Source organism: Micropterus salmoides, unplaced genomic scaffold, assembly GCF_014851395.1.
Source record: "Micropterus salmoides isolate LMB-PRFRI ecotype aquatic unplaced genomic scaffold, ASM1485139v1 Ms_hic_scaffold_10, whole genome shotgun sequence".
Taxonomy (NCBI): domain Eukaryota; kingdom Metazoa; phylum Chordata; class Actinopteri; order Centrarchiformes; family Centrarchidae; genus Micropterus; species Micropterus salmoides.
In genome coordinates, this window is record NW_024040041.1 from 25744194 (window position 1) to 25760194 (window position 16001).

The 16001-nt window shown below is 42.3% G+C and overlaps 2 protein-coding genes across 4 annotated transcripts in view; one reads left to right on the forward strand and one right to left on the reverse strand.

The window, feature by feature from the left end:
* vat1 (vesicle amine transport 1) overlaps positions 1 to 8180 on the forward strand; it is a 32455-nt gene extending 24275 nt beyond the window's left edge. The window contains exon 6 of the mRNA XM_038704879.1: positions 2590 to 8180. Within this exon, the coding sequence (XP_038560807.1) occupies positions 2590 to 2862 (273 nt within the window). The 3' untranslated portion in view covers positions 2863 to 8180. The remainder of the gene's footprint in view (positions 1 to 2589) is intronic.
* On the reverse strand, positions 8176 to 14271 carry si:busm1-163l24.3. Of its 3 annotated transcripts, none has more exons than XM_038704860.1 (6): positions 14169 to 14271; positions 13033 to 13216; positions 12549 to 12652; positions 9728 to 12451; positions 8925 to 9130; positions 8176 to 8825 (listed from the first exon to the last, which is right to left on the reverse strand). In XM_038704860.1, exons 2-6 carry the CDS (start codon positions 13214 to 13216, stop codon positions 8732 to 8734), a joined length of 3312 nt encoding a protein of 1103 aa, XP_038560788.1. In that variant the 5' UTR covers positions 14169 to 14271; the 3' UTR covers positions 8176 to 8731. The 3 variants fall into 3 exon arrangements, with proteins under 3 accessions (XP_038560788.1, XP_038560795.1, XP_038560800.1); XM_038704867.1 differs by having other exon boundaries at positions 13033 to 13219; positions 14169 to 14261; XM_038704872.1 differs by having other exon boundaries at positions 14174 to 14248.
* Between the last annotated feature and the right edge of the window lie 1730 nt (positions 14272 to 16001).

Below are 16001 nucleotides of genomic sequence, written 5' to 3' on the forward strand. Positions count from 1 at the left end.
TAACTACTTCTAAATTTACCACTTTTATGCAACATTACGTAAGATTTGTGTGATTTATCACCCTTACTGAGTGTAACAGCTGTACACATGCATTTGTGTATGCATTTGTTATAATTACATTACTTCAAAAAAAGTAGCAAGTAGCAATTTTGCTAACATAGCCAAACATCAAGCAGGTGTGACAACACAAGACATAGCAGTATTACTTACTAGTCCAATAGAAAGAAGGCCAGCTCGGCGTCTGTCTTGCAGCCTGTTATTTCACAAAGCTCTCGCCAATGTCTGGAGGCCATTTGCATGGTCTCTCTCTTTTTCTCTTCTTAGCTTCCTCCGTCAACGTCCTATTCAGTCTCTTTGCCTCTGCCATAAGCTATTGTTATGTCCATGGAGGCTGCCGAGCCTAGTCATTGTTACCCTCTCACCTGGTTCCCGCTTGACCGGCACCGCTCTCCACCAGCAGCAGCATAATGTGGCTGGAAAGTTGGGTGGCAATATACCCAAATAGGCTAGACAGCAACCGACACAAGAACACTTACAGTAGCGTCACCGATGTCCAAGTGTGGTATCTAGTCAATTTGTTAACATCAACTCGAGATTTATAGCTTTTCAGCCAGAGGTTTTACAGAGGTTTCAAACCTCTGTAAAACCTCTGGCTGATTTTGCTCGAGTTGGCAGCTTTGCTAACACAGGCAAACATAAGCAAACACAATCAAGCTAATAAGTTATTACTTTCTAGTCCAACAGCAAGAGGCCAGCTCAGCATCTGTCTTGCGTCGTTTCAGCTCTTTTAGCTCACGCCAACAAATAAAAGCCACTCCAATATTGACTCCTGTCCGGTCTCTTGCTAGGTCACTCTCTCTTTTGCTCTTTTTCGCTTCCTCCGACAGCGTCTTCGTCGGTCTCTTAGCCGACAGCGTCTTCGTCGGTCTCTTAGCAGCCTCTGCCATGATATCCACACTGAGAATACCAAGCTAGCTTCTTCTTGTAGAAGAGTCGTGTTTGTGCCGTTAATCATTACGCCGTTGTCGCGAAACGTTGTTTGTTGTTTGTGAACTTAAATGTTACATAATGCCAATAACCACTTCCCCCCCTGCCCCGGAGTGGCAATAACAGACGACACCTTATTACAAATCAGTGGACAATCAAAATTATTTTTAAGCTGTTATTTTAAGATAAAATTACTACATATTGTTGCTTTAACCCAAGGGAGACATTCACATTTTTTAAATCTTAAAACAACACTCAAATGCCCATTTGTACATTGAAAAAGTTTTTGGTCGCTGTAATTGTGCCTCCTGTGCTTCTAAAGTTTAGCTGAGACTAATGACGCTTTAGTTTGATTTACACAAATATTTGAAACTTTTAGTGCAAAATCCCCTCTTTATTTCCCTGGACATTGTTTCCTCACTGTCCTGCAATGGAGGGATAATAACACAAAGAGGGAACTATGTACTAAAAGTCTGTTATTTTGGAAGACAGCTGAAGCCTCATGTTATCTTAGGCTAAACTTTATACTGCATTTTTGCACAGAACAGGACGATGGATTTTATGTCCCAACACACTGGAATCGCATCAGGAAAGGATCTCTTTATGGGCAGTATGATGAGGAGGTACAACGTGCAATGACCAAAAACTATTTTATTGTAATGTGGGTTTGTGAGTGTTGCTTTGGGGCATACTTAAAAAAATGTGAACCTATCTTTTAATAATGAGACATAACACTGTCAGATAGCCATGGTTTATTGATTGAATTACCTGCAGAGGCCTCTACCATCAGTGGAAAAGAAGTGATTACAACGAAAATGAATACAATGAAAAGAAAGCATCACAACTTAATTTTACAAAAATTATGACATAATAGTTTTGATTAGATTTAAAGTCAAGCACTTACTAGAATTTACACCCGACCAAGACAAGGACGGAACCAAGGTCTCAGATTCGACATTACACTATTCATCATTCACTCTCCAGGGAATCTGCCTCATCCCCCCTCATTTCTGTCCATAAGTTTTAATGTAGAAATTATATAATTTTCTAATTAAAGTAAATGTGTTGTTCCATAGCATTGGGATATTAGACAAAATGATGCACGAAAAGAATAATGTTCTGCTTCATGTGTGTATCTTTCACCTACTAAACATTTCATTATCTTTATACTTAAATTCTAATATCAAGAGTATCTGTTTACAGGATGTTATTTCCGTCATTTATTTTGTTATCCTTTTTTTCTTTGCATTTTGCTATTACAACAATTTATTTTCCCCTCAAAGGTTATTAAAGTCTCATCTAACAAATGTAGTTTCTCATATACTGCATATTAAAGTGATATTGGAGAAGCGCAGTCCTATAAAATTTGTTTCTAGGCTGTGGTATCAAAACAGAGACAAAGATTAAAGGCACAGGATGTGAGGAGGCTCGTATTGCTGGGGATGTGTGTCGGTGAAGGAGAAACTAGCTACTACTACTGCATACACTTAATGTATTTTTCTCAATGGCAGGTGTATTTAAATTCGTTTCTACCCTCTTTTCACCCCTCACTCTTTCATCTTGCCATATGTAACGGTTTTTGTCCTTCCATCTCACCTTCAGGTGGGCGATGCCATGAGAAAGATGCAGGAGAGGAACAACATTGGCAAAGTGATCCTCACCACAGAGCCAATGCCTGAGGAGGAGAAGAAGGAGGAGCCCAAGAAGGAGGACAAGAAAGAGGACAAGAAGAAGGATGACAAGAAGAAGGATGACAAGAAGAAGGACGATGGCAAGAAGGAGGAGAAGAAGGATGACAAGAAGAAAGAGGAGCCCAAGAAGGAGGAGAAGAAGGAGGAGGAGAAGAAGGAAGAGGTCAAGAAGGAAGAAAAGTGAGAGGGAGGGATGGATAGTCGAGCAGAGCACCAGGGAGTTTGTATCCTTGGAGCAGGGGTTGTGGTGTGGGATGGAGGGGTAGGGTGGGGTGGGGGGAAGGATGGAGATGGATGGGGAGGGATGGTGGGGTTGGAGGGTAGGCAAGATTGGAAGGTGTTAGAAGGGTACATTACAAAATTATCACACCGCTGTTGATCTTTCATCTCTTCCACCTCCCCCCAGCCTCGCCCTCTTTAGTCCTCAATGGCAGTCATTACTCAGGCCTGGCTCCACCCACCTCCCCTCCCATCTCATCCCATTTTCTTGCCTTTAACTCTAAAAGAAAAATTCCAATCACTTGTAACACCTCGTAAGCTCCCGACTTATCCCTCTGCGTTATGAGATTGAGAAAACAAAAGTCACAACACGGGAAAGATTTTTCCTATTGGGAATGACAGAAACAAGAGAGCCGTGGAGGATTGTGGGTATGGTCCAGGCCTGGGGCAAATTACTGTTTCCTTGACAACCGCAACCCCCGCTCGCACTCCGGCCCCTCCCTCGACCCCAATGCCCCCCTGCACCTCAACTCCCACTGTGCTAAATTGTTCTGCTCTGACTTCCACCTGCCACCTCCTCTTCCCCCTCACTGTGCTGAGTCCCCTCCCACCTCCCACACCACCACCACCCCAACCACATCCACGGGCCGGACCCACAGACAGGCACAAAGACAAGCAGATAAACAGAGAACCACACCCACCCACACGTTGCTCTCTTAGTGTCCAACGCTTAGTTATGTCACTGTGGATGAGTCATAGATGCCTGTGATTGGCTAATGCACCCTACCTCCCCAGGAGATATTTGCATCATGGTTGTGATCATGATGTTTGACTTCTCGACTGTGCTAATTGTACAAGGCCTAACATTGGTTATCATTTAATATGTCCTTAGCTTGGATATAGCTTATATCAGTCTTCATCAGTGGCGAGTGAAACTGCTCCATAATGCTTGCATTCCCACCAAGTAAAGTTAATATAGTGACTGCAGTTTTGCACTTGCCTGAATATGAATTTCCCTCATAATGAGCCTTTCTGTGCGGTGTTGAATAGGGAGGCAGAAATCATTGCTCAGCTTCCCTCTCCTTAGTTACAGATTTTTCTAGCTGACCAACTGTTGGCAAGAAGTGCGCAGTGCCAATTAAGAGAGAATTTGTTTCTGTTCAAACAAGCCACAAATACGCACACATGCACACACAAACATACACACTCTGAATGTGATGAAAGAGGCACTGTCATGCTGAGACAGTGAAGCATCTGAAATGAGCAAGTTAAGAAGGTGAATACCAGTCCTTTTTCCTCTGGATCAGGCTTTTCTTCCTCTCTGATCCTCCTCGAGGCATTCCATGGCATTCTGCTCCTTTCACAGCGACCGCTGGCCTGTCGATCACCCTGACCTGAGAAAGGAGAATTCAGTTCAAGCTGGCGTCCATACATACCTCCCCTCTCTTCCTCTCTCTCTCTCTCTCTCTCTCTCTCTCTCTCTCTCTCTCTCTCACTCACTCCCTCCTCTTTCCATTTCCCTCTCTATGGTCGGCATAGCAACAGGCGTCAGGCTCGTCAGAGATGGCACTGTGGTCTGTTTCTCTGAATCCCTCTCGCTGTGTCTCTCGTTTCTGCCTCCCTAACTCCATATTTGCCAAAGAGTCGGTTACTGATGACCAGTATTTCACCAGGTGTAAAATGTAGTAAGGATTTCAGATGATAAAATGAGGAGTTGGAGCACTTCTCAATGTTTTTAGTATTGCACTACCAAATGGTGTGTTCAAACCAGTCTGAAATTCTAATCAAGTAATGACAATGTGTGCAATTAGCAGTATGTTGGCTAAAAAAGCGCACCACTCCCCCTAATGGCCAGTATGAATTTTGCCTCACTGGTGAAATGCCATTAAGAAATAATCCTTTTTATCCCATCTCAAATCCCACTGGGTGGACTCTAAATCTTTCATGTAGGAGGATATCAACTTTAAACCTTACATTTAACATGACATTTATCTACCTGCCCGCCTACCTGCCTGCCTGTCTGTGAGCCCGGCATCAGTGTTGAGACTCAGATGGTGACTAGTGACTTTGTAAAAAACAAAAACAAAATGTTTGAAAAAAAATAAAAGACAAACAGTTGTTGTGTTAGCATGAGTGGCCTCCCTCATGTGCTGTGTGTGGTGTGCCATTGTGTGTGAAGATGTGCGTGTCCTCAGGTCGTTTTAAAAGCACCCACCCTACACCCCTGCCACATTTCCCCCTCACACTACTCTGCTACATATTATGTAGCTCCAAACCCCCCTTCTTACTCTATCTCTCCCTCCTGTCTGATAAGAGGCCTGTGTTATGAGGACAGTTGGTATTAGTATTTTGCACTCTGCTCGCTGATCTTAATGCACTTACGAGCATGACAGTCGCACTCCAGTCCCACGCAGGCTTTGATTCTGCTCCAGGTTTACAGCCTGTTTCCCATCATCCACTCCCAGTGTATCTGCTGAAGCTCACTGAAAGCACAGGTGGCACACACACATAGAAACACACACACACTCATCTAAAGGTCCCCCTCATTTTCAGCTTGCCAGTCCCTGCCTGGGCCAACTTCTCCTGGGTGGCAGCTAAAATCAAAGCATTCATCCATCCTTGACTGTGGGAAGTAAAATGTGGAGCAGGGCAGAGTGAACTGGGCTGGAGTGCGACCGCCATGCTGGTGTGGGGAGTGACTGTGTCCTGTCAGCCTCTGGTTAGTGTTCTGTTCTAATCTGCTGGGCTCCCTTTGTGAACCTGTGGAAGGTGCTTCTGTTCTGAGTGCCATGTGAGAAACAAACGCTTCAGTAAAATTTAAAAAAAGGATGTTTTACTTAATATGTTATTTTAATTTACCTTTATATTTCCGTTTGTTTGTTTGTTTTGTTATCCAAGGGTTTAAAGTTCAAAGCTCATACTCTTTATGTGGGGACCTGCCAACCTGCAATCCTTTTAAATGTGATAAAGTTTTTCTGTTGGTCCAAACCATGTGTGCCAAATTGTATGTATATTCCTCTGTCAATGCTTTGAATATTAACAGTGCATAAAAAATATAAAGAAAAATTCCGTTTTTGGATGCATTTCCATCAATGCTGAAAATGCAAAAGAGGCGTCATAGTGTGACAGATTTCTATCCCAAATGCTCATGGGTGCTGACAGAATTTTTGCTGCAGTTTACAAAAGGTTTAACACAGTTTGTAGTTTTTGATTGGTTGCAGTCTTGCTCAAGCGTAGGCCTGCACTGCGCCTCTCTCCTTGCACAGCTTACCTCAATCTGAGGCACCACCCTCCGTATTTCTATCCTTTTCACTGTGTTTTACCAGCTCTCATATCATGTCTACCACAACAAGTTGATTCCTCCTAAGTGTTTACAATCATAATATTAGTATCACAGTGAAAAGGAACTGAACATGGTGCATTGAAGGTTCAAAACTCGACCAAAAGACATTAAGATTCACAGAAATCTGCAAAATCCCTCCAGATCCAAACCTCCGTGGTATTCTTCTCTATGGATTTCTATTCCTTTCAGTTTGTTTCAGAATGGCTTGTAGCAAGTGAGAGAGCAGATGTTTTCACACAGCTGTGCAGGGATGCCAATACTGTAACACAGCTGCACAAAACCCTAGCGTATTGGCTGATCATAGCTCAGCCCTGGCCTACCCCAGACACAACATTTCCGCTTTACAGCTGATCTCAGTTCACTCAAGGATTATTAGAGACGTTCTTCTTTTCCTGTGCTGCATCCGCAGAGCATCTTGGCCGGTGCAAGAGTCGCAGTGCAGCAGCAGCCAGCCAAAACTCCTCTCCATATCACCCCTTTCTCTTTCCATACACATTCATAGCAAATAAAACATTACTTTGACATCTGGAATTTGAAATTGCATGCATTCTTCGGCATGTGGAAAACACATTAGAAACATTTTCCCCTTGGTTCTTTTGAGCTAAGATGCCTTTGAGATGAACTCAATCAGTTGGGCGGGTGGCCTGCTGCCTGAGAGCACTTCCACCATGGTGAAGCTGCAGTGTATGTCATCTTGAAATAGTTTCCCAGTCATTCCAGACACTTATGCAAGAGTACTTAGCAACTCAGAGATGCACAGGAGAAAAACAGTGTTTCAACGTAAAAATAAAAGAAAATTTTCTGAACATTTGCCGTTTTAGATTTGATATTACTAATAAACACTCATAGTTTTGGGTTTGAAACATGCACTAAGACAATGAGTGTAGTAGTTCCAATAGCTATTCCATCTATCTTGTCTTATATGGCTGAAGTCCCTCAAAAGCATCCACAATTTGAGGTGAATTTCCTTTCTGTTTTATATAGTTTCTCAGGTCATTCCAAACTGCAGTTTTTTTCTTCATGTAAGAAACCACTTCATTCTGTTTCAATGAGTACACTGCACAAACTGTCACACAAATTATCCTTCACACCATCCATGTTTGTTGTAAGCTTTAGTATTCTGAATCAAAAACTAGGGGCTCTGTCAGTGGGTTATTTCCATATTGAGAGCCACTGTGTTCACTCATCCACACTGAGAACCCAAACAACCACATCTGCCTGCAGCTATTGTTTTTTTAGCAGTAATTTTTAAGGTATTGCAATGCAGCAACATCACAGCAACATTGCAGAGATGCTACGAAAGTACAACCTGGCTGGGCTTGTCATGTACAGTACTAGGATGCATGTTTAGTCAACCAGAAAATAAGGCATGTGTTTATGTACAGCTCACCGTCTCTTTCCACAATAGTTTAGTAGTCATGTAGTGGTGTGGTGTGAGGGAGGAGAATGCCCTTCCAGTAGTGTCAAGTTGCCAACTGAAGCCAATCCACTGCCCCCTGTGCCACCTGACTCCCTGTCCTCACATTCAGCATGGACACTGTCATGGCCAGCTGGTACATTCATGATACACCTTAACCTTTCTCTGGGAATGCTTCAGAAACTCTCTTCACATCCATCATACTACGTACCTCCTGTTAGAGTTCAGTCACCACTGGTCATTTTCTACAAGGCATACCCAACAGGTTGATTTCTAAGCTAGTTCTCCTCTACTCTGTACTTCTGTGTATTGTTTTTTTTTCCTGGTTGCAAACACTCTTCTAGTCTCGACTTTGTTTTTTAAACCCTTTGAATTGATGCTGCTTCTGTGCTTGACTCTGGGTTTACTGCGTGGTGCCATGTTGTCCACATGGCCTCTAGAGCTTGTAACGCTTCAGTGTGTAATGTTACCATATGCCTTACATGTTTTCCAGGACTAATAAAAAAAGCATAACAAAATGTCAGGAGATGTGCTTTATTATTTCTGTGCCTTTCATTCTAAATAAGAAGTGAAGACAGACAAACACATTTTTACAAAGTCATCATTTTACTCCCTAATGAGTATTCTACAAATATCTGCTTGTTTTTAAACTAGATTCTTAAAACTACACAGGACGGTATAAAATGTATAACTATACAGTGCTATGAACACTACACAGAATGGTATGCATTTCTTTACAAATTAACACTGAAACAATAAGAAAATGTTCAGGAATGCTTTGTGAAATAATTAAGATAACGATGGTTGGTCACATTGCCCCTTTGAAAGCAACGGTGAGGCAAGTTATTGAATTAAAAAAATCAGAATTAGCTGCAATGGCTGCTATAACTCCATTATCTGAAAAATATTTAAATGTCTATTTCCATTTTGAGACATCAATCATGAACTCGCTCAAACATAATGTAACCTGGTACTAATCACCATACAATTACAGTGCAACTGGCTCTAACGACAAAAAATATAAAATGTTTATATTTACATAAAACTACATAAGAACCCCTCTTCAGATTGCGCTTATTCTTCAGACTTGGCTGATGGCTCCTTAATCCCATGGGACGTCAAGATCTCAGACAAGCGAGTCAAGTAACTGGAATCTGGGTAACCGCTCCTGAGAGGGACAAAAAGAAGACTGTTTATTTCACATACATGGACCGGTGTGACTTTTAATTCTACAGCTCTGTTAGACAGTCCCACTGGCCTCACCCACCCTGATTTGCCTCCAGATATGCTGGTTTTATGTGGGATACAGTCCCAGATGACCCTGGCCCCTGTCTCTTTGCTCACTGTGAAGGTGAGTCCCTGCCTGAAGGCTTTCTCCAGCCTCGGCAGCAGCTTCCTCGTCTTCTCGCAGTCAGGAAGGAAGGCTTCAAACACCCCTCCTTGAAATGGTTTTCCTGGAGAAGGGTGGCCCTCCTGGTAAGACAGAACACAAAGACTACAGGTGTAAACAAATTTGTTATTAAAGCTCTATGTGATACCATAGCACATTAGCGGACAACTGCACAGTAGTTCAGAATCTGCGACAGCAGTCTACTTTACTTTTGATCACATTTGACAGTGTGGTTCCATAACACGGTGGATCGAGACACTTGACAGAACAGTAACTTCCTACTTAACACTACAATATCACAGTGCATTTTCTAGTACTCTATATAGGCTTTTCTGGAGGGTCTTAAGTTAAGCTAAATGCTTGTTGACATTGTGTAGGAGTCAACTACAATACAAAAAAGGGTACCTGTACATAACTGCTCTGTAATAAATGCCTTACACAGAATCACCATTTTCTGTGAAGTGATATCAGCAAAAAAACATTAGAAAAACAAATTGATGTTTCACTGAAACTGGTGTACAGTAACCAGTAAAAATACATCAATTGAGCAGCCACTGTTTTGCCCATATCATTAGTCATCTCTTCTAAGATTAAAGATTAATAGGCACACAGTACATTCTGGGAAGGTCTCTATGAGACACAAACATTATCAGTGAAAATGTTTAAAATAAGCCCCTCACCCCTTGGATACCATCAGGAATGCAGTAAGTGATCTTGACAGCATGGTCTTTGTTGTGACCTGGTACGCTGATGTTTAGTTTAGCGTGGTTCATTTTGCCCTGGATGCCCCGTGGTGTCGGCTCTGTCTCATGACAGACTTTGCAGTGCACATGTATGGTGTCCAGGCACTTTGAGCACACGGTAGCCCCACACTTAGTTCTCATCATTCCCTTCTCACTCTTCCCGCACACACAGATGCCTCCCACACCTGAGCTGGATTCCTCTGGGGTGTCCTGGATCTCTGTTTGTCTTTGCTGTATACTGTCCTTTCGGGTAGAATGTGCGGTTCTCTCTTTCTGAAGCTCCATGTCTTTATCGGTACAGGTTGACCCGACACCATTGACATGTCTTGCACTTCTATTATTTCCAATTTTAGAGTGGCTGACATATGTCTCAGTCTTCCGTCCATCCATCTCCACTGTCACTTTCTCCTTAATGACAGGATTTTTCCTCGCTAAGGGTTGGCTAATAGATCCATTTACAAGCTCATACAAGTCACTTCTATGGTTTGTTCTCCTTTCCTGACTACCACCAGTTCCGTCAGCTTTGCTTGTTTGGCTCTCTAGCATCACCTGAGGATTACTGTAACAGTGCAGACTAGTAGTTTGGTCCTCATTCCTTGTGGATGTGGATGGATTCCAGTTGGAGGTAGAGGGGTAAGAGAAGTCCTGTTGTTCAGGCATTTGGGCTAACTCTCCAGAAAATACCTCCTGCAGTGAAGCACGTACCTGAGAACACAACTGCATTGGACCAAGAAGATATAAACTCCTATTTAAAATTTGGATGGTAACCTTCTTGAACCGGCTGCGCACCTCAGCGCAACAAGCCTGTAGGGTTTCATCCGCTCTGTCAGTGATACCCAGCTCTGACAAACACAACTCCTGCACAGAAAAGTCTACATTAACTGAATCAACCAGCTTCTGTAAACCTTGCTGACTTAAACTCACTTTGGAAGAGCTTGCCCCTCTTAAGGTGACAGTCAGCTCACCACTACTCTCTGAGCGGTTTTCTTTCAACTGGACATCAGAAGTCAGGTCATCCAACCGGGTGCTGTAGGCTTCTTTAATGTGCTGCCACATCACAATGGAAACTCTAATCTCTGCACTAAAGACTTCCCGCTTGTCTCTCCCTGTATGGGTACTGAAGCTAGAGGACCTGCCCCTGGCTCTGACTGTGGACTTGCTGGAGTCATCTTGACTCTTTTGACCCACAACTTGGGGCTTCTGCTGCGGGGTTCCTGAGAAACTACTGGCTCGCTTCAAGGTGGATCCAGACCCAGCAGGTGGAAGTGGATTTCCTGACAAACTGGACTGAGTTGTGCTAAGGGGGGATGTTAAACTCTTCGGCCGAGTGTCAGTTAAATGTGAGTTCAAGGTTTTATTCTGCATAGAAGTGGCTGAAGGCAAAGCATCTCCACTCTTAAACAAGATGTCCTCTCCAGTGTTTTGGGTTAATGCTCTGGAGACTCTTTCACTAGCAGTGTCTGCTGTTTCTGACAGTACATCATGCCCTAACATTGGCCCAAGGCGTGTTTGTCTACGGGGAGATGAAAGTCCTCGTAAGGTGATTTCAGTTGGTCGACTGCATAATGCAGCCAGCCCTGAATCCTTAAACCGAGCAGCTAGCTTATACCTTCTGGCTCCATCAGCTTTACTCTCATCCTCGTCTGACCTCAGCAGATGACCTATTCCATCATCGAGAGAATCTACAGTGGAGGAAATGGTGAGGGGGACTCTCTGCTCATCAGCATGAGTTGATGAACCTGAATCATATGAAGGAAATCTGAGACTGGCTACTTCCTCTTTTTTACCCCTCACTTTGCTGTGGTCCAGGAGAAGAAACTGCTTGGCTTCAGATATGTCACTACTGCTCCCAATAATGTAAATATTTTGATCATCTTCATTCATAAGAAGCTTGGGCTGTCTGAGACGCAAGTCCTCCAACGCCTTTTGCAGTCCCCCCCTGGGGGACAGGATACGCTTAGGGAGCTGGGCTCGACGAATCTTGGTCTCATTCTCTTGGTAAAGCCTACTTATTGCCTTTCTTGCCAACCTCAGGCACTCCTTATCTCGACCAGCCTCCCCAACTTCTGTTGCAACCTGCAAAAACAGAGTAGTCAACCCCTGATTTGTCACATCCACCACATCAACACCATACTTTCTAAGGATATCCTGGTATTCATTTTTGCAGTGTTTCTGCAGATACTGGAACATGTCAGCATCCACAATTAATGAGAAGTCCTCCTCTGGCATGGTAGGATGCCCAGGAAGCTGTAGAGCTGCACCCTCTGTCTGGCCAGTATGTTCCCGGCCATTACCACCAGGTGTCAGGTCTCTATGTGAGCCTGAGTTGTACTCATCAGAAGGCCTGCCACCGTGACCCTTTCCTTTTTGTTCTTTTGACTCCTGGATATGAGGCTTCTGTGCTATCTGAACAGACCTGTAGCCAGTGGTGGCAGGTTGATCTGAGTCTTTGTTTTCTGCTGATTGTGGGATTCCAGTGTGGCCAAGTAGTTGTGCCAAGGCAGCTTGGACTTTGGAATAGGCACCATGCAATGTGCACAATGTCTCAGTACCATCGTAGTTTATCTGGATATCAGGGTGGCCCTTCTGAAGGCTTGTCAATGTCTTTATTCCCCCGGGAAGCTGGTTATAGTCGACAGTTGCTGATAAACTTAAGATGACCTATAATGATGGAAGAAAAGAGACAACAAACACTCATGGATTTTACTGTATATTCAGGATATGTTGACGTATTTGCCAACATTCTAGTTAAATATACCTCATTTGGGTCCAGGCGTTCACGGTACTCAGTTACAATGACTTTATATTTCTTCTCATCCACTTCCAGAATGTGCCCGCTGTGGTGAATAACACTCTGTGCCACTGTGTGAGAAGGGTCGCCAGAGGGAAATCAATCTCAGTCTGTGCAGCATCCTGACTAAGTGCTTTTACCATTGCCTACTCCACTGACTTGCAAGCCAACATTCCAGCACAGTGTAAATCAATGGTGGCAGAGTTGACGTAGTGCAATACTTTACTAATACTTTGCAAATTACTGCAACAACATTTTGGAGCCTTTAGGGTGAAACTTAATTAAGCGTTTGCTGGTGCATCGTGAGACCTGATTGTTAATATAATAATATAGTTAATAATATTTTCACACCAACATGTCTCCATAATAGAATCAATAAATTATTCAGAAAAATCTCTCTCCCATATAATTTATATGCACAGACATACACAGAACCCGACCCTCTACGGACCTTCACTGTCCTCGAAGGTGATGAGGGCAGAGACGGGCGTTGCCTTGACAAACTTGACAGAGGATATTTCCCCTCCTCCATTCTTGGCTCTCAGGAAGTGGATAAAAAGCTTGTCTTTCAGTCTGTCATTCTCAATGTCTGTGGGCAGACCACTCACCCTCACAGTCCTTCCTGGCTCTGCCATCTGCTGGGAGAAACACAATCACTGCTGTAAAGCAATACTCCTAAGAGTAAGCGCAAGACAGTCACACACAAATGTCATGACTCTAAACAAACGGTGAGCATGTACAGCAACAGCATGGTGACAAAAAGCCAAAACACAACAGCTCTTCATGGATGTGTTAATACAACCATTCAAACCCCAGCCTGCAAATAGAAAGGGAGACATGTTTGATAATATAACACCATCTATTGGGGGTTACTAGGACACTACATCAACATCCATTAACAGAGATACCTTTTTTGTTAAAATTCTGAGTAAATAATTGTCAAGCTCAAATTTATTAAGGTGTCTTCTCCAATTCCCCTAAAGCTGTTTTTTTACACTTACATACCTTACACAGGCTATGGCCTTGTATCATAGCTATGGCGACTGATATTTGCTTATCTTAAATCCTTACCTAATTACATATTTTCTCTGCATTGCTGAAGAAAACGTGTTGCTTCCGTTTCTTTTAAATCTACAATATAGCCTAGATGTACAGTAAATGTTAAGGTACCGATTGTCCCATCTACATTTTTCTGCTATCGCGTAGGGAACTAACTGACAAAGAATAAATTGCCTCCCAAAACAGCATTTCTTTAGATGTTGCTTTTAGAACACACAATATGTAATTGTAAAGTAAGACTACTATCAATTATGTTGAAACTCTTCTGGTGTAATTTGCAGCCATCCAGCAAGATGTGCGCAAAATGTTGAGTTTTTATCGCAACAGGATGTCAAAAACATGTATGCAGAGGCAAGAAGGAAAGCCACATTGCAGAGCTGGGTGTCAAGGAAGTGAAAAAAAATCAGACAGATCTAAACTGACAATCTGCGTAGCACACTATCGACGGATCTTCTGTTTATGCCCGACGCTGTTACGATCTGTCACAAAATATTTTGGATATCTTTAAGATCCTTAATGATTACTGACCTTACATAGGTTTCTCGGCGGTTTCTCGCTATCTTTCACAGACCGTCACACTTTTCAAGCCATCGGAGAAAAGTGAAACTACAACCTATTGTGTCATTTGTCATGAAGGCGCGAGGGGGCGACCAAGTGCTGTGCCATTTCGTATAACAAGTAGCCTTCACACACAGCCTACAGGTGTCCCAGCCGATTTCCCTGCAAAACAACCTCTTGGAACAGATCAGTCCTCTTTCCAACAGTGTACAAGTCACAAAGCTGGATTGCAGATCTGGGGTTGAACAAAGTAGCCTATGTTTGCTGAGTTTCCTATATTTTAGCCTACTTCTACTCCACTAAATTTCTGAGGGAAATATTGTATTTTACCCCACTATATTTATTGTTTCTGACAATTGTTTATTTTTCAAAATAAGATTTTACCTAAAATAAAATACAATGCCTTGTTAAATTTATTTTATTTAATGTTTTTTTGCTTGTGAAAATCCAGTGTTTTCTTGGGGCCCCTTGTCATGTTTCAGATTTAAAACTGCTGGAGGCCCAAAGGGGTAAGTAAAAGTTTTTCACAAATAGAAAAGGTTAGAGAAAAGTAATATGCCTACAAAATTGTATTGCCTAGTTTTTTGTTTTCTTCTCTCCTACACCATTTATCCTCCCTCAACCCCTAAGAAATAAGTTTTGATCCTTTGGAGGGGGCCACACCCTAAATTATGAACCATTGGATAAAACTAAGTGAACTTAAAGTAGTTTGTTTAACCTAACTCCACCTCATCCAGCTACAAACAAACATGCTACTTACACATTGTTGCATCAGGAACAATCTGATAATGCCATATATAATAATGAATGCCTTTGGTGTGAGAGACCTGGGTTCAATTCCCCACTGTGACACACCTGTCAATGTGTCCCTGAGCAAGACATTTAACCCCTAGTTGCTCCAGAGGCGTGCAACCTCCAACACACTTAGCAATTGTAAGTCGCTTTGGATAAAAGCGTCAGCTAAATGAATAAAGGTAATGTAAAGGTAAGCCATAATGGGGGCCATTTTTCTGTGGAACAAGTAGTCTTACTATGATACTTTAAGTAGGCTACTTCTGTACTTTTACCTGAGTAGAATTTTACACTTGTAATGGAGTATCTTATGTTAGTAAGTAAGGAACTAGTGCAATACAATAACAATACCAAATGAAATAATTTAGAATAGTTGATTTGACCCATCTTGACCTTACAAAGAATGTGTGTAATATGACTGAGGTCAGTCTGACAGACAGACCAATTTAATTACAAAGATCAAATCATTTTCTAATTCACATAGTAAGACTACATTAATCACAGTATCTGATATTGCAGTTGTCATAGCACACAGTACACAAAGATACAAAGTACACTGTAAGACATTTCAAGTTAGTTGGAAACGCATGTTCACCTGCTGCCTTGAAAATCCAAGATAACTGGAATCAATTTGAAGATTGCCTTTGTTTCAACACACAAATTAAATTTCATAATGTTGATATAACTACAGTGTTCTAGCTGACCCAATGTTGTTGTTTTTTAGTTGATTGAACTTTTTACAGAATGTTTGTTTCAACTTCATACTGTGGTATTAGTTGATTATGTCCATCCCTCAACTTTGACATCCCATCCCTGCACACCTGCCTTTTTATTCCACTGATAACTTACATACCCAAGTTCGATCAACACACATATATCTGACAAAAGTCTCAAATGGTCAACACAATAACTTAATGCAAGTTTAACTTTTGAAAACTCATCCAGTAGAGTTCAAAATCAAAACTTGTCAGAGTTCTTTGAGTTAAAAAGAAGTGGACATACCTAAATGGG